The 21,927-nt window shown below is 44.4% G+C and overlaps 1 protein-coding gene across 3 annotated transcripts in view; it reads left to right on the forward strand.

The window, feature by feature from the left end:
- Nucleotides 1-17,621, forward strand: part of SLCO3A1 (solute carrier organic anion transporter family member 3A1) — a 285,388-nt gene extending 267,767 nt beyond the window's left edge. For 2 of the 3 annotated variants that reach the window (XM_075897022.2, XM_075897019.2), the window contains exon 10: nucleotides 7,172-17,621. In XM_075897022.2, the coding sequence (XP_075753137.1) occupies nucleotides 7,172-7,551 (380 nt within the window). In that variant the 3' untranslated portion in view covers nucleotides 7,552-17,621. Of the gene's footprint in view, nucleotides 1-4,180; nucleotides 4,479-7,171 lie in introns of those variants that run through there. The other variant, XM_075897020.2, reaches the window with a different exon arrangement.
- Nucleotides 17,622-21,927: the final 4,306 nt, after the last annotated feature.

The raw sequence follows: 21,927 nt of genomic DNA on the forward strand, positions 1-21,927 counted from the left end.
CTTATAGACTAACCGAAGTGTTGGAGCATAAGCTTTTGTGGGCAAAGACCCACTTTGTCAGATGCATGTGTGACAGACCCAGCCGGGTCCGCACTCGCCCCGGGGGTAGGGAACGCCCTCCCAACGGCACCGGGTGAGCAGGCAGGCAGCCCGGGAGACAGGGGAAGCCTCGGCCGAGTGGAAACCTGCCTCAGGGCGGAGCGTCCTGCCCTGCACTGGGGAAGGCGGGGCCAGGAGTGACCACGGCAGGCGGGCAGGGAGCCTGAGCGGCGCGCCGGCCAGCTGGGGCTGCGCAGGACCGGAGTCAGTGTGGCACGCCCCGGCCCTGACGTCAGGGAGCATGCGGACGCCCGGGGGGGGGGAGGCAACATCCCCGGCGTCCTTGCCCGGGCCGCTTGAAAAGCGGCCGGGCAGAGCAAGCAGTTAGAGGCGGCACCCGGAGGAGCAGCCAACGACCCCGCTACCAGGCAGAGACCCCTCCCATTGGAGGACAGGAAGGCCAGCCCCAGAACCCGCAGGACGGCAGCTGAACGAGGCCAACGCTTTGGGCGGGTAAGCGCCTCTTGCAGGCACGCCGACAGGGCGAAGGGAAGCGGGGAGTGGAAGGAGTCCGGGGCAGGGCCCTTCTGGCGCCCGTGGACAGGTGAGTTACGGGGATAGTCCCCACCTGTCACATGGGAGAATGCGGCTATTGTTCCCCTAGTCAGGGCCCCGGGCTGGGACCCGGTGGAGAGGGTGGGCCCAGGTCCCCCACGTCCCCCCCCCCTCGCATAAGCCCGACTTACTCCGTAGGCTGTGGCAACACTCTCCCGCGCCACAGTGATAGACAGACAAACAGGACTACGCAGCAAGCCGTTGTATATTTCCTTCCCCATCCTGGCAAGGACCTCATCCCAGAACAGGCCTCGGGAGGCCCCTATCCCCCTTTACTGTACATTCGGACCCAGGAACCCTAATTGGGCCGGGCCAGGAGTTCGCCGAGCCCCGGTCCGGACCTTCGGCCGGGTGATCGCACTCCGACTCCGGTACCCGGGGGCCAACCCCGGGGTTATTGCAGTAACTTCAGGCGGCGGGTCCGCTGAGCCCCCCTGCCCTGCCGGGAGGGGGCGCTCGCACCCTCTTAAAGCTGCCACAGCATGTAGTAGAAATTTCCAGAGGCAGGTATAAATATGCAGGCCAGAATCAGGCTGGAGATGACGAAGTGGATCCAGTCAGGGAGGATGAGGCCCACTTCTAGTAGGTGATCTGGAGGTGTGAATTCCAAGAGAGGAGTATGAGGATTTTGCTTTATACTATGACAGTGTGGGTATAGATGGAAGTGCCGCTATTCCAAACACTTCAGGATTTGGCTACTCATTTCTTCTCTGCTAGGAGATTATGTACATGTGCAGTTCATTGGCCTTCTCCATTGCAGCCTGTTTTCTTTCAGAGAGAGAGAGATTGAACACCCCATAGTCCCTTGTATCCCGCTGACTAGTCTCTGAGTGCAAGGTCCATATTTTGCATCAGAATTCTGACACCAAGTTTGTCACCAGTATCCAGTGACATACATGAGCATAAAGGCCCAATCCAACTTCCACTGAAATCAATGGGAATCTTTCAGCACTGATACCAGGTCTGAAATGTACTCCCTCATCAAAAGCTAAATGCTTTCCTCAGTGCTAATCAGACACCACACGCTTTTGATGGCAGATCCAATGCCCAGAGAAATCACTGGAATCCTCTGGTTGACTTGCATGGGCTCTGGATCAGGCCCTTAAAGCACAATGTTTCCTTTCACTGTGCACGTTGCTTTAGGTTCTTGTCCTGTCCTCAGCTCTTGTAGGTTGAATGCAGAATCTCGGAGGTAGCTTAAGTGAGGGAGGGAAAAAGTTTTTAAGTTTACATTCCAAATATAAAGGTATTTGCAATGGAAGTTACTAATTGTCTATTTTATTGTTGTTGTATTGTAGCGTATTATTAATGTTTGTGAAGTTGGCATATGTAATTCTGTTAGGGCTAGGTTCTGCCACCCATATTTGGGATGAGACACACCCCAGTCCTCTTGTCACTGCAGTAACTTCTTCATAGCAAATTATATGCCACCCAATCTTAGCAGAATCCCTGTGGAATATGTTAATACATCCAGGAGAGTATCCACTGAGAGGCTACATGAAGGGTAAGGTACTGCTCAGTGTGAGTGAAGACTCCAAAACTCATCCTTCATAATTTGAGGCTTGAGGCTGGATTGATTTTAAAAGCTTTTTCACTTCAACTTTAAGCTTAGATTTAAAAAGGGGACCAATAAGAACTTCTTCTTGAACCAAAGGAGAGTATTAAACATCTGAGGCATGAGACCCAGAGGTACAATCTGAGTTAATAGATTTTAGTAAGACAGAGGATACGTCTTTAAACAGCCCTGCAGTTTCTGCACTAAAATATAGATAACAGCAATTTGTGCGACACTTTGCAATATGAAGTAAAGCATGATTGAATCTCTTTAATATTCAGCATAATAACATGAAACATGACTGAATTCTCCTGGTATCCTCCTGGATGTATTATCTTATTTCATAGGAATTCTGGTATGATCGTGCAGCATATTAATGTCTCAGGATAAAAGTGTTACAGTAGTTTCTTAGAAAAGAGACTAAAATAGGGCTGGTGGAGCCCCAGTGGTATTGAAAGCAGCAGCTACCATATAAGAGGCTTGGATATGGAGAATGTTTTCAAATACCATCTCACTTCTTCACATATGCTGTCACTGAAAACCCGACAAAAGTGTGTATCTGAATGCCCCCCATAACTGGGGAAAATCAAGATCTGGATTGGAACGTTGAATCTCAGGCTTATCTAAAGGTGAAAAAACTTTTGCAAATGGCACAAGTCAAACATGCATGGTAATTCCATCCTGATTGCATTAGCAAATGTCAGCATTAACTGAGCACATCTGAAATGGCAAATAGATTTATGCATGACAGTAAGATCCTGGACATTTCCCTTCCCAGATGGTGTTTGCAGTTTCTCCCCAGAACAGGCAGCTCAAGTGCAATATCTGGCTACCAAGGGAGTTTCTGATATTTTTGTTTTAAAACCAGCCTCCTAGCATCCCTCAGTGTGATACACTAAAGGTACAAGGCTTGCCCATCGAGCTGGACTTTGGAGGCCACAAAGCCTGCTGTCGCAGACCTCCTTTAATTCCAAAGCACTCTAAGGCCTTGTCTGCACTGACACATTTTGTCTCCAAAAACTGCCTTTTGGTGACAAAATCGTGAGAGCGTTTACACTACAATGTAACTTTGGTCAGGAGAAGCACCCAGTTTTGGCAACCAAAAACTTCCACCCTTGTGAGGGACATTTGTCATTTCCCCTCCCTTTATTGTCCAGTGTAGATTCTGCTGTTTGTTATGTCAAGAGAACTGGCTTCTGCCAGTATCCCACAATGCCTGCCCTGATGGCTCTGCTCAATGTTTTGTAGTCTCTGCTGCCCTGCAGTCATGCGCCCCCTCCCCTTTCGAAGCTCTGGGAAGTATCTGACAGCTGAGTGAGCCACTGTTTGGGGAACAAACAAAAAGAGCAAATCATTGGAATGCTTCTGTTCTGCTCTCCTAGGAACACAGTGGCAGGCAGGCTGCTGCTGCTGTAGGGAAGAGGGCTGGAGAGACTGCTGTGATGCTTTGACCATCCTCAACACAGAGCGCTCATAGAGCTATAAGGGAATCCCAAGAAGTGCAGGGATCATCTCTGCCATCCAATAACGCTGCATTGTGGGATGGTTTCCCACATGGCTTTGCTCTTACCTGTCGACAGGGTGCTAGCAATGTGGCCATAAAATGTTGACAATGGGAGGCAGAAAATGGTTTGAGTGGTTTTCACTGTTGGCGACTTTTGCATGTCAACAGCACTTTTGTCGCCAAACCTTCCCAGTGTAGACAGAGTCTAAATATCAAGTCCAGTCACCTGTTGGAAGTGTCTAGCCCTTGTCCTTGTGGAGGTAGCCAAGAAAAGTTCATCAAAGCAATCTGGCTGCTAGGGTTTGAAAGTCTTTCACAGCTATTTTCCCTAAACACCTGTTTATTCACAGCTCCCATCCAGCTCAGGTTTGGCTCACGGGATCAATGAAATAGCTCCATTAAGGAGCTTAAAGGGGTTCAGATCAAGGCATTTTGTTCTCTCCATCTAGTTTTTACTCTTCTTATAGTGCTCTAGATCCAGTCCAGCACTGGGAGCGTATAGTGGATTCCATTCTGCTTTCTGTCACATCAACACCGTCTACGAGCTTAGCCCTGGAGACACCCCAGCAGAATTTGCAGATCTCAGGTTGAGTTTGCAGTTGTTTGCACCTATTTAAAAAGAAACTCACCGTTTCACTTGCAAACAGACTAGCTTGGTCTGGAAATCATTGAGAAAACAAATAGAGAGCTGCGCAGTGTCATTTCTCAGGGCATTACCACGCTTTACATTTGGGCTACGTCTAGACTGGCCCCTTCTCCGGAAGAGGCATGCAAAGCAGGCAAGTCAGAATAGGGAAATCCGCGGGGGATTTAAATATCCCCCATGGGATTTAAATAAACATGGCCGCCGCTTTTTTCCCGGCTTGGGGAAAAGCCGGAAAAGAGCGTCCAGAGTGGCGCGATCCTCCGGAATAAAGCCCTTTTCCAGAGGATCTCGTATTCCTACTTGCAAGTAGGAATAGGAGATCCTCCGGAAAAGGGCTTTATTCCAGAGGATCACGCCAGTCTGGACACTCTTTTCCGGCTTTTCCCCAAGCCGGGAAAAAAGCGGCGGCCATGTTTATTTAAATCCCATGGGGGATATTTAAATCCCCCGCGGATTTCCCTATTCTGACTTGCCTGCTTTGCATGCCTATTCTGTCTTATGTGGCCAGTCTAGACACAGCCATGATGAATAGAGCCAGTACTTCTAATGACAGCAGTATCTTTTTGTTAGCCAGTTATCTGTTTTTTTGTTTACTGCTTCATATCCCTGATGTCAATAACTGGTAAAGTAAGTACTGAAAACTGGCATAGCCTGATAAGTCCTGCATTTATTAGCCCATGTGAAAGATCAAACAAAAATCTGCAGAGTTCTAGTCATTAACGGAGAGAAATAAAAAGGCTTCCCATCCCAGAGGCAAAAGAGAAGCCAACCAATGTATTTGTATTGTCATACAGCAAAGAAATGGCACTCGTGACAAGCTAAGGAATGGTGTTACATTTAAGCCAAGAAATCAGGGTTAATGGTGAAACTTGATCCTTAATTCATCATCACTCTGCCAGAGTGTGCAGCCCTTACGTCTGTCTGCATATGTATTTCTAGAGCTCCTCATTATCTGGAAATGGGGGTATTATTAGACAGATTCCAATAGGAGACATTATGCCACCCTAAAATTTGCTCTGTGGATTTATTGGAAATGATATTCTTCTTCACTTCCTGTCCTAAACCGTAGCAGTGATGTTATTTATCAGTTTTCAATAAATGTTGTTATCTACCCTTAAGGAATATCTTAGAGGTAGGTGAAATGATACCTACTGCATAGAGCACCCAGAACTTGCTTTTGATTGTTAAGGGCTTGATATTTAGGTGCCCCGATTTATGTGCTCAACGATGAGATTTAGATCCCCTCTTTCAATGCCCACTGTTAGTAAAGCACGTTTGGATCTTGTCAGAGTGAAAGATATTGATGTATGTGGCTAGAAGACTTACCCAGCATTTCCCGGGTCCTTCAGAGCAGGGGGCTAGCGATGTGGGGGATGCAGGAAGCAGGGTAGGGTCTTGGGAATGTGGGAGCTTAGGGCAAGAGGCTAGAGTCATGGGGGATATAGAAGTCAGAGTTGGGGGCTGAGGATGTGGGGGCATGTGAGAGTAAGGGTTGGGATTAAGGAAAGGCTCAGGGCAGGGAGTGTGGGAGTGGCCACTGGCTTCACTCCAAGGGCAGCCTAAGGAAACAAGGACTGTGCACCCCTCCTACTGGCTTGTCCCCAAGGGCCAGTGGGGGCTTTCTCTTTCCCCCAGCCCCTCCCAGGCAGGGGGACATGGAGGGCTGTCTCCCAGGTAGGGGGCTGCACTTACCCTGTCTCGTGGCAGGCAAGATGTTGAGCCTCAGCCTTGCTGGCCATGCTCTTACTGGTGCAGCTGCCTGCAGTGGTCACTCTGCAGTATTACTCTCCTCTGCAGGCACACTGCCCCCTGTGGTCACTGTGAGTATTGCGTCCCTCCAAACATCCCCTCCCTTGCCATGTTATGGAAAACAGTCCCATTCCCAACATTTCCAGTTTTCCTGGTGCAACCAAACCCTGACCTTGCTTTACGTTATGAGAAGAGGAAGCTGCTACCAAATTTGGTGGTCCTCACTCTTACCGTTTAGGAGGAGTTCTTGAACAGACTCACATACAGACAGGCAGATGCACATTACTAAAATATATAGATGGATTATATAAGACTGGAGACCCCTGCAGTATTCAAGCAGAAAGGGGAAACTCCAAAATTATATTTTTGTGTGGATTTAATGAGAACTTGGGCATTGTTTTAAGGTCCTGACCCTGTTATAAATCACTCGCAGCAGAGTTCAGATGAGACATGCTGATTTGCCTGTAACTGCAGTGATTCAAGGAGAGAGTTCTGCTGTGGTATTTCACATTGTGGGATAATGACAGAATCTCTTTCTTTCCGGTCCATTCTCCTGCACTTATTAGAGATCATTATCCCTCTGCCCTTGATCCTGGATCTAGACGCCCCCAAAATTGGAGAAAGTTCAGTTCTGGATCTGAACTCCACAGCTAATTTCAGGCATTGTAACTGAACCTTGGATGTGAACACCATGAAAGTTTTGATCTGGGTGCAGAGTCAATTTCCATAGCTTAGGGCCTTCTCTGCTTCTTTATGAAACTGGGTGGTGAGCTGTATTAGGCTATGTTCAAACAGCACATTTGAAATGTAAGGACAAACTATTTAAAACTGAGTGTTGTATTTGTGGGATTGTGAGCGATCCCTTCCATAACTCTTGAGCCCAGGGCAGGTCTTCAAGATCCTGGAGGCCGATAGTCCCTACCAGATGTGCCTAGTTTGTCTAGAAATTAGAGATCCTGAGAGAACCCTTAACAAATAATCTCCTTTCCATTCACTATGGCTGAGTCCTGTCCCTTTACCACATAGGTCACTACAGCATGATTTATCTCTTTTATTTTGACAGGTTTTATCCCACCGCCCTTGATCTTTGGGGCTGGAATTGACTCAACATGTCTGTTCTGGAGCACGTTTTGTGGCGAACAAGGAGCCTGTGCATTATATGACAATGTGGTCTATAGATACCTATATGTTAGCATTGCTATAGCCCTGAAGTCTTTCGCATTCATCTTATACACAACTACCTGGCAATGCTTGAGGAAAAACTATAAAAGATACATCAAGAACCATGAAGGCGGTCTCAGCACTAGTGAATTCTTTGCCTCTACTCTCACCCTAGATAATCTGGGGCGGGACTCTGTGCCCCAAAACCAGTCACATAGGACAAAATTTATCTATAACCTTGAAGATCACGAGTGGTGTGAAAATATGGAGTCTGTTTTATAGTGACTAAGGATGGATGAACTCTATATTAATAATATAAGAGTCCTTTTTAAATAAAAGAGAGAGAATAAAATTTAAAAAAAAAAACAGGAAACTTTTGTTTTTTTCTCAAAAGTCAGAGCCAAGGATTCAGAATAACAAAATCTTTAAATGGGATCATTTTTGAAATCCTTTCGGAGTGCTGGAAAGAACTCAAAACCACTCCAGCTGGGTACCAGCCCCCTTGATGATGGTACAATCTTCCAGGATGGAGTCACCTACAAGGGCATTGGGAGATGCAAAGCCAGGGTTTTGTCAGAGACCACAGTGGATGGACATTGGGCACCTGGTGAGAAGAAACAAGCAAATAACAGCAATTCCTGAATAAGCGTTAGTGACACTGCTTGCCATTGGGGATCTGGGCAGCTCTGTCACCTTTGCAATATGGGCTAACAGGTTAGCCAGTCTGGGTGCTGTTCAAGTCCAATGCACTCTTTCAATGATGTCAAAAGAGGGAACAGTGCAGGATTGATTAAACTACTTACACTCTGTCTGCACCAGCCATGATTCCATGTTAGATACTTTGAATGCTGCCGTATACCCTCTAGCCAGCTTACATTGGTGGTCAAAGGCTCCACTGTCCTTCCAGCAGATCTCAGATTTTGGTTCTCTGTAAATGGCTGTGTTCAGATCTCTAATACCCAGTAAAGTTCAAGTCATTTGCTTACACTTGCCAAATGTTGTCATTTTTTTAAAATTCCAAATATTTCTCTCAATAATCCTTTTAAGGTTTAAGTACTTTCAAATCTATGTTAACCCTTAAATCGCTGACAGTGTTCTATAGGGGGATTTATAATGCCAGTTGCATTTTTTTCCGGTTTCTTTTCAATATGCCACCATATCATGCAAGGGATTCAGTTAATCCATTGCATTTTTTTATTCTATATGCCTTCATTCTGATGCACTGTCAAACCAATGAGGACATACATTATTAAAAAGAAATTAAAAGAGAGAATGCACTGTGTCTCTATAAAAATAATTACCAGCTGGAGAATTCTAGTACGATATAATAATTTACAGATTATTTTTTCATATAACATGTGACTCAGTGAATACATAGATGGAGAGAACCTTTGTTTATGTACTCTCCAATTTTTAAATATGTATTATTTGCAATCAAAGGTGGAATGGGAGTATTCCTTAAAATTATATGTGTGTGTGTGTGTGTGTGTGTGTGTGTGTGTGTGTGTGAGAGAGAGAGAGAGAGAGAGAGAGAGAGAGAGAGAGAGAGAATACTTGAGTCCTGTCCTGCGACCCTTACTCAGACTATTTCTATTCCCGTGAGTAAGTCCCATTAATTTCAAGGATCCTACTCATGTGAGGAAATGGTGCAGGATCTGACTTGCTATGGGCCAAATTTGCCCTTAGAGTTTCATTCAGGGCTTCTATAAAGGGACAGAATTTTCAAAAGCACCTAATATTGGCCATTAATCGCTAGGACCAGAGTTTGGGCCTTACTGAGCATGTTTGAAAATTGCACCTAAATTCTGTAGGGGATGCTCCCCCCCATGCAACCTGGGGAAGAATTGGCATTATCTTTAAATTGGAGTTTTGTCCAATACCCTTTGAAATGAAGGGGAATCTTTCTATTGATTTCAATGGGCCTTGGATCAAACTTTTCCTATGTTATCTTTTTCCAGAGCATTCCTACTGTTAAGCAATAAAACATGGCTGGGTTTAATTAATTTTCTCCAACGGTAACTGAAACCGACCGTGTTTCCAATGGAGTAAATGTCAGTAGCATTTTAAGGGTTAGCATTGTTAATTAAGAATCTCCGGAGGTTTGTTTGTCTTTTATTGTGAACTTACAAGCTTCAAGTGTCCCGGGAGTAGGTGAGCTTCCCAGAGTTATGTTCATTGCCAGGAACGGACACACCAAACTCCTCACAAAAGGAGCAGTGAAGTTAACTTGCCATTCGTGTCCAGTACCGTTTTAGCAGACCTTGCTTTAATCAAGACAGTTAAAAGCTGGCAGTATAAGACCATTTTCAGACTAACTTACTTTACAGATGTGTTTCATAATTTATGCACTGCATTAAATGTTCAGCATCAGTAAGGGCAAAGAACCCAGTATATCAAATAAACTGCACTGTGCCAAATATTCAACCAATAATGTACCAATATATGTTTTTATTCTTGGCTTGGAACCTTGTACAGAATCATTTGGTAAAGAGTGGAGTGGAAAGGGAAAAAACGAGCAGTGCTGTTTGTAAATGTTGGGTGATAAATGATGCATTTGAACCACAATATTTAGATCAGTTTATTGTATCCTCTGCTAACATAGAGATACTGCATCCATAAGCTAATGAATTAAACAAAGGAACAGGTTGCATAACCGTCTCATAAAATATGTATAATTGTCAAGTATAAACCTTTGAAAGCTTTCTGTACAATTTTCCTTATTTTGAAAATTTAGTGCTTATAGAATGCCGCCTTTTTCAGACACTAGCTCATAGCTTTATGCTACACACACACATTACAACAACATGTCTCCATGTCTGATTTCTTGAAAAATCTATAAACCCTTTTGCAGCTTGGATTTTTTTCCTCTAAAAATCCAGGCTGACTAAGACTATTATGCGGGCTTGATGCAAAACAAACTGAAAAGAGTCCCAGAGCTTTGCTTTGTCATTGTGTGGATATACAGTCAAAAAATCATCTTACCAGTGTTACAGAACACAGGATTGCAAAGCACGAAGTGTCACTTCACTTGTTTGTTTGGGGGATTTTTTATTTTTACTTTTTTTTATCTTAATCGGATTTCTTGCGTGTGTACAGAAAGCTCAGCCTAAGCTGGGTTGTTTTATTACTTTTGTACTTAATTATTTTGTATCTTGTGAAATTGTGTGAATTTATTTCTTTTTTTCCCTATAACATTGCTTTTGAAAAGCTCTTTTTTAGGAAACATCAGATCTCAGTATCATCAAGGGCTTTATTCAGAGTTGTGGTGCTGTCATAGGAGAAAGAGGTTGTCTGTGCATATAAAACAAAACATGAAACCAAATATTCAGAGTGCTCCAACTGTTCCTTTGCTTTGCTGATTTCAAAGTCTCAATCCAGTTTTGCCTGTTCCCGACTTTTAATTGCACAATCAGGAGTGAATAATCTCAACTACTAAACCCCCTAAAATGGGAGCCACATGGCTTTTGTAGACACTTCGCTTCCTTTTTCAAGAATGACTTAACCATGCAGGAGATGGAATTGGAAAGATCTTCTTCCTGAGAGGAGAAAGTGGAGGCAAACCTCCCAGCTCCGAAGCTCAGATCCTAGCTTTCCCCAGATTCAGGAGCCTTTGAATTCAGGGTTTTTGTTGAGGCCTATCTCAGATTCAACATTGTCCCCAGACACTGTGCTTTGCTTCCTGGTGACAGCCTTCTAAGGAGATATTTTGGAAAATGCATTATACAATTTGGAGCCTGATTCTCTTCTCACTCTCGTGAGTGTAAATCAGGAGAGACTCCAATGACATTGGGGTGGGGATCTAAGGGTGAAAGTGGTACAAGTGAGAACAGAATCAATCCATTAGGACTTTTTATGTCCTTTGGGCTTTTTAAACAACATGATGCCTTTTGAGACCATCCCTTTATACTTATGTCCCACCCGCTTGAGAATCTCACCAGAGCAAAGAGCATTCTTGGGACGGAGGAGACAGCTTTCCATTCAAATCCCCAGACGAGGACATGATGGAGATTTGAAGATCACTTGAATTACCAAGCCAAATCCACCCACTTTCCCCTTGTTCAATAGGAAGGGCCCTACACCACTCCCTGGAGAGTCTGTATATTCAAGGCATTAAAACTCAGCTCTCATGCTACCATTATCCTGTCTGAGCAGGGTATGAGCCTTATGGGAGATAGAAGGAATTAACTCCCAGGGAGCGGAACTAGCAATACTTAAAAAGGAAACAATGGGGTGAGCAGATGACATTTGAAGAGGGATTTAAGAATTTCCAAATAGCTTGGGCATGTTAAAAAAATCTTTTAAAAGAAAATCTTTAGACAAGCTTTATATTCCCCCTTCACTATACAGAATGTCATCTGCAATGATTGTTCGTTAACTTACGGGATGCAGAGGGCTGTGCATCTTAGCCACACCTTTCTGCATCAGCGCACCCTGGGAGAGAAAGCCAGCTCAATGTAGCAGTCAGCAGTCTCATTCCACAACAGGCCCAGAGGCAACCTCGGGGCTACCAACATGGTGAGTTGTGAAACGTTTTACCAGGAGACAGAGTTTGTGGCTGCTGCTGTTAGAGCATGTCTAACAGCTGGACATGTTGCGCTCAGCACTTCCCTGTGATTCATATGATCTGGGGGTGTCTCTTTTGTTTTTTTGTCAGAGGAAGAGGGGGGATTTGGTGTTAAAGGCTCTTATGCAAATACTTCATAGATCTGACACTTTTTCTTTTGTTCATTTGTTCAGAGAGGTTTCCAAACAAATTCCCACTCCGCTCTTCTCTAAAGATGGCTCATGCAAAATATATAGAGAGGTAGATATATACGGCTTCCAAATCTCGCCCACACATTCTCTCTAGACATAATTAAAGTGTGCAAAGTTCACACCATATCTTTGTGCCTGGGACCCTGGAAGAGCACCTCCTAAGTATAAGCATGAAAGGTTGCAATTCTGAGCCACGTTGACCTTTCAGAGAGCAAGTGGTAACTGACAGAGGCCTCTGCGCTCTGCTCCGTCTCTAAAGCAAAGTTCACTTGTTCCCATGTTACCGACTCTCTCCATTCCACTGCGCTGGGGTTCAAGTCCGGGAAGGCTGTGGCACTCCCAGTTCTCTGTGACTAGGCAGAGTCAGTCCCCTGCAGTGTGTCCTTCCTCGGGGATAGCCAAAACACACTTCTTGGAAGTGAGCATGCAGCCTTAAAGGAAGAGGACACGTGATTGTTACTTGATACATGCCCATATTGGTGTGATCTTATGATGGACCACACCTGACTCCAGAGTGGCACAAATGACCAGGAGAGACAGCATTGTTGTTGGGTTTCCAAAAGTCTCTGTGCACTCGTCTACTCTAGGGAGCTATTTCGAAATAACAAGTGGAACGTCCATACTACCAAACCCGTTATTTTGAAATCATATTTTGAAATAATAATTCCTGCTTTCCACAAGGAATAATGTTTATTTTAAAGTGGTTATTTCGAAATAGAGTGTGGATACTCCACTGCTGCTATTTCGAAATAACTGTTCCCTGGAGTAATTTAAAATAATTACTCCCCAGTGTTTCCTGCAGTTCTAAGTTGAGGTAGCACATCCACATTAAGGGAGCCTGCCTCGGACTAATTTTGAGGCTTCCCTGCAGTGTGGACCCACTATTTTGAAATAATTATTTCAGGAGTTATTATTTCAAAATAATTTCCTAGTGTAAACATGCCCAGAGAGTATTAGGTTTCCAACTTCAGCTGGCCATTAAACACCAAACTGTCTCTGTCCCATTTAAAAACCTCTGCTTTTAGGCATCTCTTCCAGGTGGTTCACTCGGCTCTCTCACAATCCTGACTTTTGCACCAGTAATTTTGCAAAGGACTGTTCAAGTTCCTTCGCCTAGGCGGTGCCTTTCCCCCATTTAATGATGCTGACTGCAAAGAGTGCAGTTCAGTCCTATCCAGCCAATAATTTGTGTTAAAAGACATGAACAATGTCATTTACACTAGCCCAAGAGACCAGAACATCTCATTTGGTTTTGGCCCATTAGCTACATTAAAAACATGATCCATTTTTTCTTGCTTTTACACACTAAATCTGTCATTCTTTATAAACTGTAAGTGACATGTTTTCATCATTCCACTGACTTTTCCAGCAAATGCAAATCTTTATTCAGTTGCTTCTCTAGAAAGTTTGTAGATGCTGGGTGCTTTTCTTTTAACTAGTGTTGCCTAGTAAAATCTTTGTCTCTGATCTTGTTCCCTGAATTTATTGGGACAGGGGCAAGATCTGTGTAATTATGAGCCAATTAACCATTTTCATTGGAATGAGAAAAAACATATATTACTTTTTAAAGGCTTCAGTCCCTCAATACGTTGTAGGCACCTTGTGCTTGTGTGAAGAGGTGTTGACGTCAACAGGGCTTCCTGTGGCCCTAGAGTCTATTTGGGTGACACTCCTGGCAAGATTAGGGTCTTAGTATGAATGTCCATTATATATTGTTTTGCTTATTGAATCTTTTGTTTATAGTTACTTGGTGGAATGGAATGACTCAAGATCCAATGATTTTATAGCCTTTAGAAAACCAAGTAGCCTTTTTTATCTTTTCCTTTTGATTAAGAAGGAAAGAGAAAATTATGAACAAAAGCTGCCAATGGTCAAGTGCAGACAGTCCCAGTCTGATGTGAGGATTCCCCCAAGAAAGGAAAAACTGGCTATAGTTTAAGTGCAACAATTTTGGGGTGATTCTCCATGAAGCTGCTGCCACTGCTAAATGGTAATAAGCAATAAGAAACATGTCAGGAAGAACTGGACAAATAATTGATTAGCAGAATTTCCCATTCCCTTTCCCCATTTAAGAACTTTGCTAACTTTTTTGCCAAAAAAAAAATCTGCATATAATCTGTGGCCTGTAGATTGATTGTGAACCACTTATTGAGAATATTTGATACTTGCCCTGGTCTAGTTAATTTTGGTTGGACATGTAAATCAGGCTGGAAGTTTCTGTTTCCAGAGCAGATTAATGTAATTTTAGAATCAGGTTTTTAGTGCATCTATTCATGATTAGGAATCCAGGGTCAGATCCTTCACTGATATAAATCAGTGCAGCCCTATTGAAATTAGGTCAATTGTTATCAGCTATGGATTTGACTCTAAAAATTCACTATCCAGTTACATGAATAGCTGTTTACATTTCTCTGCTTCTGTGGACCTTTCTACCAGGTATATTCCCTTCATGAGAATAATCACAGAGAGCAAATACAAAAGGGGCATGAACAAGGGAAAAGCAAACTGGTACCAAAAGTTAGGTATTTGTAGAAATGTATTTGCACTATTTGTACAGCTATAATATTTGGTACAATAGAGTGATAGGAGTCAACATCATGAAAAGCCTCAGCTGCCATAATTCACTTCCCTAACCAACTTGTCCATCATCGGGATAAAAAAAGAAGTATCTTTCCTCTGCCACATACTTTTTTGAAGTTCAGAATGCTTATCCTTCCTACAGTGTAGACTCATACACACAGTGATACATTTACCATTGTCAACTCACATCTCATCATTGTCTTCTTGGGTCTTCATGACTCTTGCTAACACAAAAGCCAATTTCTCCTGCATTTCACATCTGCATTTCCACATCTAAAGCTATGTATGAGACACATCCAGCCAATGCCACAGGAGGCAGGACGACTCATTTCTAAAGTTACAGACTAACATGGCTACCCCTCCGAGATCTGCCAGACCTAAAAGCTCTAAGACATCTGGGGGCTCTCTGACAATCCCACTTGCTGAAAAGTTCTAGCCCCATTGTGTCTTATTCCTTAGTGCATGAAAGCAGATCCCATCATCCGCACCTGGCAAGCATCTGTCCTAGATCAGAATTCAGTGGGGAAGTCCCGTGATCTCTTGTTTCTCTTTGCTGCAATGCTCAACTGCATGGGGAAGAAGAGCTGTGACTTTTATAAACCCATAGTGCCTACCATAGAAACGAAATGCTGTGTTGTACTGCATTGTATCATACGTGGTTACTGTGTAAATAAAGTATCATAATTGTGATCTTCATTAGATTTTTTTGATGCAACCCACAACAATATTTCTTCCTCTGCTATCCGGGCTTAAAAACGATCCCAGACCTGGGAATGTCTGTGGCTGTGCAAGCTAGAAATGTGTCCTAGGCATTCGGTGGGAAAACAGCTCATATCTATGGCATTGCTTTGCCCCAGGTATGATACATGAGCATCACCTGAACCTCAACCAGGCAGGCAACTTATAAGCGAAAGAGCAGCTCTTTGATGAAAACGAGCAGTGAGCAGAACATTCCACATTTCCCAGCCACAACTGGTCAGTCATGTTCGTGCTGGTGGGAAACGTTATTGGGGATCCGACTCCTCTTTCATTGCTTTGTTTGTGCAGAGTTAATGATGAGGAACCCAGGCTAGTGTGAGCTCATTACTCTTCTTATCTCTTGAGATCCTTCTGTTGTAGCTTCAGCTGAATAGACTGGGTATGTTAAGGTCAGAGCTGGTTGAGAGGGACGAGCTTCCCAGATCCAGCTCAGCTAGTTGTTCCCTCTGGGACTCAAGCATACATTGCAGCTTTTAAGCAAATAGGATCTTCTGAGACTTTTATTCCCTGCCTCCATTCTCTCGTCACTTTTGCTTCATGAAGCCCTTGGGAACCAAGTTCCAGTGTATCAAGAAGCAGAAGACCTGCCCCAGTAAGCATCACATTTGCCCTTGTAGAGAACTTCCAAATCTTGATGGAGCCTTGTTTTAATTTGTTTTCCCCTTCTTAAAAAAGTTCAAGAGTTTGCTGGCCAAAGCGTGATGCTCTTGGTATGAGACCTTCATTGGGTGACATCCCCACACGCATGAGATCTTCAATTAGCTTTAAAAGGCTAAAATCATTCGGGGGGGGGAAGGGGGAGGAGTGTCATATGTATGCCAGGGAGCTTGTCCTGTCCTCCTTGGTAGTGGTGAGGTCTTGGTTGGAGTAGTGTGTCCAGTTCTTGATGCCACACATCCGGAAAGATGCTGACAAATTGGAGAGCTCTGGGGAGAGCAATACCAATGATAAAAGGCTTGGAAAACCTGATGTCTGAGGGAAAGTTTAAAACAACTGGGCATGTTTGGTCTTGAGGAAAGACAGAGGAGCAACTTCAGGCCCGCCGATGGAGCGGAGCAAAGGCATCAGCTGCCCTGGGGCCCAGCGAGTAAAAAGGGCCCAGGGCTCCCAGACACTGCTACAGTGGCCAAAGCTCCGGGCCCTTTAAATTGCCACCGAAGACAGGACAGCGCTAAAGGGCAGCGTGGGCAAGGCTAAACCCACCGCCTTGCCCAGGGCCTGCCAAAGTCTGTCGCTGCCCTGGGCAACTTGCTAACAGTTTTGAAATCTGGCAAGGGCTGTTATTAAGAAAATGGTGACCAATTGTTCGCCAGGCTCGCTGATGGCAGAACAAGAGCAATGGTCTTAATCTGCACCAAGGAAGATTTAGGGTACATATTATGAAAAACTTTCCAATACAGATTGTTAAACTCTGGACTAGGCTGCAAAGAGCAGTTGTAGAATTCCCATCCTGGGGGGCAGAGGCGTTAAGAATAAATTGGACAAACACCTGTCGGGGAAGGCCTCAGCACAGGGAGCTGGATGTGATGACCTCTCCAGGTTCCTTCCAGCCCTACATTTCTATGATTCTTTCAGACAGCCCTCTCTATGCCCTTGAGACACTTCCATCGTGTGTAAGTCATCCTGCTGAACATGCAAGACCATCCCACCTAGGTTGCTTTGCCTGTGCCTATAAAACACTTCCACAGAGGCCCACCTGCTGCACATACAAGATGGGTCAAGGGAGATTACTCTGCTTATGAACATGTAAGCCCTCTATGTACTTCACACTGCCCACTTAGAACCCGTGTTTATGCCCACCATGCCTTCACGTGCAAGACCCTCTCTGCATAGGCTGATTCCACATGTGTTTCCAAAAGGTCATATCACAGGTGACCTATAGCATCCTGCCCTGGAACCAGGATGAGCTGACTTGCCCCCACCTTGGGCTGCATGTTAATCTCTTCCTATTGTGCCGGGGTTGGGGGGGCCTTTTAAAAATTCTTTGAAAACATGCTGCTTGTTGCTTTGAGGGCTGTGTAGCAGCACTTCTGAAATAAATCTAAACTTGGTTTGGAAAAGGAAATGTTTCGCTGTACGATTGATTTGAAAAAAAAAGAGGAGAAAGAAAAAGAAACTACATGCTCGGTATATTTTGAGTACTGCATTCTGTATTTTTGCAGCTTATATTTTCCAAATGAGCAGTTTAGAAATATGTGATGTGAAATACATACTGTAACTTTGCTGTAAATTATATTAAAAGCACTATTTTCATTCTTCTTTTGCCTCACTGGGTGTTCTCCTTGGCATTCCTCTTATTTGGTTCTCGGCTGCGTCAATTGTTATGCTACTGCTGCTAGAGAAAGCTCAGCCCCAGCAATAGGGATTGTAAGGTGTTGCATGTTTCCTTAGCCCGCACTGGATCATCCAACTCTCACTCACAAACATGCATACCTGTGCAAACACACACATCTTATGTCCTACCACACACACACTCGCAAAGGTATAAATGGCAGGGGGGGGGGGGGGGCAGGAGTCCTGGTATGTTTGAAGGATCCTGGGGAAAGAAAAGGGGTCTGAGGCCTTTTGTAAAGTCATGAGAGGGGATTGGGCAGAAGTGTAATGGAAGGTTGGCGCACGGTTCTATTGAAAGGAGGCGAAGGCAGGCAGCTGGGTTGTAGTGGAAGGTCTTATGATGGGAGGGAACAACTGGAGCCTACTGGAAGTTTGGAAGCCCACAGGATGGATGTGGGAGACGGGCATTTAAAGGGGATGAATGGGAGGGGCAAGATTGCTGCCTCAGTTAACTAAACGCTCTCAATTATTCAGTTTTTCCCTTGTGCCAGTTCAGCTAAAGAGAAGTAAAGTCTTTCCTCATGTCAGTTAAACTGGCCACCTGGGCTGAACCTTGCAAAGCATCCTGGGAGACTCACCCTGGATCCCTCAGATGTATGTTTGTTTTTTGGACAGCGCTTCTCTTTTCATCTCCAGCACGGGATTTTTCCTGAGGGAAGTGACGGAAGGTAAGTTTGGTGCTGTTTTCCCTAGGGGCTTAAGTTAATGGCACTAGAGAGCCATGAAGGTTACTGCACATTTGTACTATTTATTGTTCTCTAGTGAACTGGACAATTCCGTCCTTCTTGTTAGACAATATGGAAGTCCAGCTGAGCTAGCGGCAGAGCAACCAGAGTGCCAGCAGGCTCTGGTGGGGCAGCAGTATGCCTTGTCGGGGACAGAAGCCCCAGTAGCGGGGCAGCGGTCAGCTGTGATGGAGCTGGGAGCCCTGGTGGCAGGACCATGGGCTGTCATGGTGTGACTGGGAGCCTGGCATCACAGCAGTTCTGCCAGTGGGGCTGGTAGAAGCGGGAAGGCGAGTGGCCAGGCAAGAAGGAACTGGGCTGGGGGACCAGTAATGACCTCCCCTGGTCTGACAAAATCCCTCACTTGGAACCAGTCAGCTCCCGAGGGTTTTGGACCAGGGAGGTGCAACCTGTATATAAGTATTTAGAGATAAGTAAAGGCATTTTGTCATCATGGGTGCATGGCTGGTGGTCCACAGAAAGGTTTGCGTTGAGCGGGGTGGGCTGTGGGCCAAAAAGTTTGAGAACCACTGTATTAGAGCCAAAAGGTGAATGGTAACTGCTAGGAAGGGGGACACATTTTGCATCAATTCTTATTGAATGAAAAATACTTGTTTAAAACAATACATAACAATTTGTGGAAAAAAATTAAATTTTCCCATTTTTGACACAATGCAAAATAAGAAATGTTTCTTTTAGTTCAACTCAAATGGAATTATTGGTTTTTAAGTGGGTTTTTTTTTTTTTTGTCCCCTCTCTCTCCTTTTCCAGCTGGGAAAAGAATTAAGCAAATCAAAGACTAAAAGCCAGAATATTTCCATTTTGGTTCCATTTAATTTGAATCAAAACATTTTTATTTGAATTGGTGCACCCCCAAAATAACCCTGAAAATGGGGAGGGAGGATGTGAAATGTTATTAAATGTCATTAAATTTTGTTCAAAAGTGTTTCTTGGAAATTATTATCATTCTTTGCCCAGTTCTAGTAACAGCCCCTATTGCAATCTGATCTGAACACCAGTGCCCAGAGGTGCTACATCCCACCCCAAAGGCAGCACATCCAGCACTGCAGGGTCTCTGTGTGACCATGTGGGGGCACTGGTTCAGTACTAAATTTGCAGCATTTGTTCCTTTAGCTTTTTAAGACCATGTCTTCGGCATTCTGAGCTAGGGCTGCCAACTTTCCTGACCGGATGAATTGGGTGCCATTTAAGGCAATGGTGTTCAGCCCGTCCGGCTGGGAAAGTTGGCAGCTCTATGATCTCTTCTGCAACTGAAACTGGCCCACTGTATTTACTGAAGTGATTTGTTGTGTATGCAGATTATTGACCTTTATGTATTCTGGACAATATCAAGTGGTTTGAAACTAGAAGATCAAGGTGTCAGGTCTCAAGGGTTTGAAACTAGAAGATAAAGGTGCAAGGTCTCAGGCTGCCCTCCTTAGTAGCTGTATGCCATATGTGAGTCTTCTGTGCTACTCATTTTCATCAGAAAGATCCCATCCCACAAATGAGTCCTATTACCAGTGCAAACAGCCTGTTAAAGCTAATTCCCTCTATCTCTTCTGGTCTTCCTTACTGTCTCTCTTTGCTGCCATCCCCACTTCCCCTTGAACTGATCCAAGCTTTATTGTTATTATTAATAAGCCTGTCGATTAATCGCCATTAACTCATGCAATTAGCTAAAGAAAAATCTCAAATAAAAAACAAATTGCTGTTTTACTCACACTGTTAATAGAATCCCAATTGAAATACATTTAGTATTTTGGTTGTTTTTCTACATTTTCAAATATATTGATTTCAATTACCACACAGAATACAAAGTGTACAGTGTTCATTTTATATTTATTGTATTATGAATACTTGTGCTGTAAAAATGAAAAACAAGAGACATACTATTTTTCGGTTCACCTCATGCAAGCACTGAAAGGCAATCTCTATTGTGAAACGCTACTTACAAATGTAGACATCTTTTGTTACATAACTGCACGCAAAAACAAAACAGTGTAACACTTTAGAGTCTGGACCTCCACTCAGTCCTACGTCTTATTCAGCCAGTTTCTCAGACAAACAAGTTTGTTTACATTTATAGGCGATAATGCTGCTACTTCTTATTTACAATGTCTCCTGAAGGTGAGAACAGGCATTTGCATGGCACTTCTGTAGTAGCATTGCAAGGTATTTACAGTCCACATATGTTAAACATTCATATATTTCTTCATACCCTTATTCCCAAAGGACCAGTCAGGCCTGCTGCAGGGTGGGTGGGGGGAGAGGCAAAGGGGCAGTTCCCTGGAGCCTGGTGATTCAAAAGGGCCCAGAGTTTTGGCAGTTGCTATCACGGTTAGCACCCCAGACCCTTTAGAATTGCTGCAGGAGTGCTGGGTGGTGCACTCTGGAACCTTGCACCATGCACTCCAGTTAGCTCTGAGGGCCAGAGGGGAGGGCAGTGTGGCTCTGGGCAGCACTGAGGGCTGGCTGCCCCTGCCCTGCTCCTTCTTACCAAAGTCCCGCCCCTTCTGGGAGCATGGAGCCCCACCCCCACCCCATTGTCCAGGGCCCAGCAAGTCTGTCAGTGACCCTGTAACCAGTCATTTTCTCCAGCTCCAGTGCACCTTAGATCTCACACAGTGCTTGTAGCTGATCCTATAATAAACTATATGAAGATTTGTTAAATAGGAAAAAGAAACCAGAATTATTTACAAGATTAAAGCAGGTCGACATCTCTATATATACATGTGAATTACAATTATAAATTTCAAAGGGTAATAGAAGCTTCTCTAATGAGCAAGCGATATATGTCCTTGAGGGCTAATCCAGGCTAAAAAGCTGGGGATCTCTTGCTTTTGCCTAAAAGCACTTTATGTCCCCTTTGGCCATGGGCTTTGAGTTTCAACTCAATTGGTGGGAGGAGTCCAGTTGCATGACTCATCTTCACAGGACGGAGAGCAGAACAGCACAAGTCTTTTGTCCTCTTGTGGACAGTAAGTAGGGAAATTCTAGTTGCTGTGTCCTACAATAGTTTACCCGGTGTCTGTGGTCCATTTCTTCTGTTGAAGATTTGTCCCTCTCCCTAATTTATGTCTCTTTCTTGTTTAGCGGTTTGCACTGATGCCAAGACTCTCCATGCAACCTCTCAAATATTGCCTTGCAGACTGGGTCACAGATGTGACCAGTGAGATTAATGCATGCTGCATCTCAGAAGCATTCAATGCAGGCTAAGCACTACACACATCCTTACCATTTTAATACCTATGCTAGCAATGCTAGCAGGCAGGCGAGCCGGTTTGATTCCAGCTGGGTATTTCTCAGGGTTCTGTTGAGATATGGGGTCTTGGCATGAGCTGACTGCATCACTGTTATGTAGCTGGTGCAAGAGGAGAGTCACCACTGTGCCGTAGTGACTCCCAAATGTGCAGCGGCTGGGGTGGGGAGGAGGAGAGCGTCTGTACTGCGTTGTCTGGGTGTCAGGTAGAGGAAGGTCTCCTGGAAATGCTGGCTTGAGCTA

This window comes from Pelodiscus sinensis, chromosome 14 (genome assembly GCF_052426305.1).
Source record: "Pelodiscus sinensis isolate ZL-2025 chromosome 14, ASM5242630v1, whole genome shotgun sequence".
Classification (NCBI taxonomy): domain Eukaryota; kingdom Metazoa; phylum Chordata; order Testudines; family Trionychidae; genus Pelodiscus; species Pelodiscus sinensis.